The following is a 2395-nucleotide window of genomic DNA, read 5'->3' as shown; positions in this document are numbered from 1 at the left end:
TCTATCTTTTCCGGCACTCAAAGGCAAACCCATACAGATACAATGTGTATATACATATTTTTATCAGAGTAAGTGACAAAATCTCGTACATCCTAATCAATAGAAGCCAAAAACTGCCAAATGACTTTTCATGAGGCCTATATAAAACCATCATAAAGGACATGAGATTACAGCAAACGAGTAGGCTGTGTTAATACCTCCTTTAAATAACCGCCTTTACATAGAGCTCGAATTGTAAGAAAATAACATTTGCCATTCAATTCAACATCCTTTTCCTCCATAAGTTTCCATGTCTCCATCACAAACTGCAAAGAATCGGAGCATCCAGTTCAGTATTTTTTTTTGCCAACTAATCATTGCCTCTTGCTGGGCCTCCGCTCCTCCACTTCCACACACACAAAAGCACACACAATTTTTGGCAACAGAGTATGACAATTTTTCAGGTAATACAAGTGGCTAAAATGATGGAGGTACACATCAACCACGATTTGTTAGAGGAAAAAAAAACCCACAAAATCTTTGAAAAGGAAAAAAGGAGTTGAGGACGGCCTATAGAAAGCAAATCCATAGAGAATACTTACCAATGGATCAGGTGTTCTTGCACAATACTGAAGTATAGAAATGAAATCCGCAGCTTGCAATGCTTGGCCTTCCCTGCCAAGCTCAGACAGCAGATGAGAAGCTCTAGTTCTCTCCCCCAAATGAAGCGCATTAACAATTTCGTCTTGCATTGGCCTCACAATTGGCTCCCTTAGCCATGATCCTTCACCACCAAGATTTTCCAACAATAAGTATCTTTTTACAACTTATCTACTTTTCATACGTAAATTTTCAATAAATTTCTGTTTTTGTGTGCGTACACACTCACTCAACAGACATATACTCTTTATAAGACTGAGGAAATTAATACACACACATGTGTGCAGTAGTGTGAAAGTTAAGTTAAAGCAGCAGTTACCATTAGAAGTTGCTAAAGATCGCCACGCTTCAACAAAGCCAGCTGAACTCTTTCGCCCCTATTAATGATCTCACAAAGTTATCCAATGTGGACATGAAATGCTCCGTTTACCTCAACAATGTCAAAGTGATTAAAAAAAAAAACTGTAGCGCTAAAAACTTCTAAATACCCAAATAAGCTCAAAACATTTTTCTTCAGATAACAAAAAATAGAATTTGTCAAAATTTCAAGCTTCCATTTTTCAAATTGAACCCCGTAGAATTGATAAAAGGAAAAAATTCCAATAAATTCTAAACTACATCAACAACATTTCCCCTAAAAATGAAGAGCAAAATATACCACCAAAAATTACTCACGGTTTCTGATGCTTTCCATTCCCAGAACGAATTTCTCATCGGTTTAAGGCGTACAGCTAACCTGTAGAAAACCGCATAGAAAGAACATGAAAAAAAAATTGCGAAAATAAAATCGCCTTTTTCTGAATAACTCCGCCAGTAGCCGGGCCAGATGCGTCAGACTCACCTCATCATTGTTATCGCCGGAGCTCCTCTCGCCACTGCGGCAGTGACCACCTCCTCTGCAGGAAGATCTCTAGTTAACCAGCAGTTGGGCTCGGTCTCAAATTATATCACCCTCCCTGGGCTTGTCCTGAGAATGTCATTTGAGTCCAATTCAAATCCCACTACGCTCAGCCCAGACACAAATTTGTTTAAACTTAACCACCTGAAATTAATTCATTGAATATTTCATTCAATATTTTAGCTCAAACACTTGCTATAATTTGTTTAATATGTCTATTATATTGATTGTCATAAAGTTTAAAAATTTTCTATTTATGTTTATTGCTTTAGAATTTGATAAAATAAACTGAAATATTGCAAAGTATACAAAGCTGAAGTAACTTACTGTTACCATTTTTTTGGAAAGAGTATATAATTTTAGTTGTAATTTTTCACATATAAAATTCAGTATGATATAGCTAATTAAGGGTGAATAGCAATTTATCCCTTTGTGATATTGAACATGAACACATTATTCCTTTATGAAAAAAATATAACAATCTATGCTCCTATATTTTTTAAAATGAAACAATTTACCTTCTTATACAGGGAGGTAAATTGCTTCATTTTAAAAATAATAGGAAAATAAATTGTTGTATTTTAAAAAATACAAGGAGGTAAATCACTATTTATTTTTTCATAAGGGGGTAATTTGTTCATTTGCAATATCACAAGGGGTTGCTTGCATTTTTCCCAGCTAATTAATCTAATTCTATTTTAATTTTTCAGAACCACAACAGTTACTTCAATCCGTTATTTCCAGTACCCAATTCAAAAGTTTAAATATTGAAATCGTTTTATCAAGACATGATTTGATATTTATCGTAATTTTATCTCCTCGAACAATAATGTTAAATAATTCTCATCCGATATCAGT

At 34.5% G+C, this 2395-nt stretch overlaps 1 protein-coding gene across 1 annotated transcript in view; it reads right to left on the bottom strand.

The window, feature by feature from the left end:
* Positions 1–1617, bottom strand: part of LOC105158829 (pentatricopeptide repeat-containing protein At1g76280) — a 9153-nt gene extending 7536 nt beyond the window's left edge. The window contains exons 1-5 of the mRNA XM_011075712.2: positions 1481–1617; positions 1315–1375; positions 959–1016; positions 582–763; positions 198–305 (exon numbers count right to left, since the gene is read on the bottom strand). Coding sequence (XP_011074014.1) covers positions 198–305; positions 582–763; positions 959–1016; positions 1315–1375; positions 1481–1488 — 417 coding nt within the window. The 5' untranslated portion in view covers positions 1489–1617. The remainder of the gene's footprint in view (positions 1–197; positions 306–581; positions 764–958; positions 1017–1314; positions 1376–1480) is intronic.

This window comes from Sesamum indicum, linkage group LG3 (genome assembly GCF_000512975.1).
Source record: "Sesamum indicum cultivar Zhongzhi No. 13 linkage group LG3, S_indicum_v1.0, whole genome shotgun sequence".
Lineage (NCBI taxonomy): Eukaryota > Viridiplantae > Streptophyta > Magnoliopsida > Lamiales > Pedaliaceae > Sesamum > Sesamum indicum.
Note: the sequence above shows the minus strand (reverse complement) of the source record. Positions and strands in the feature narration are given on the sequence as shown.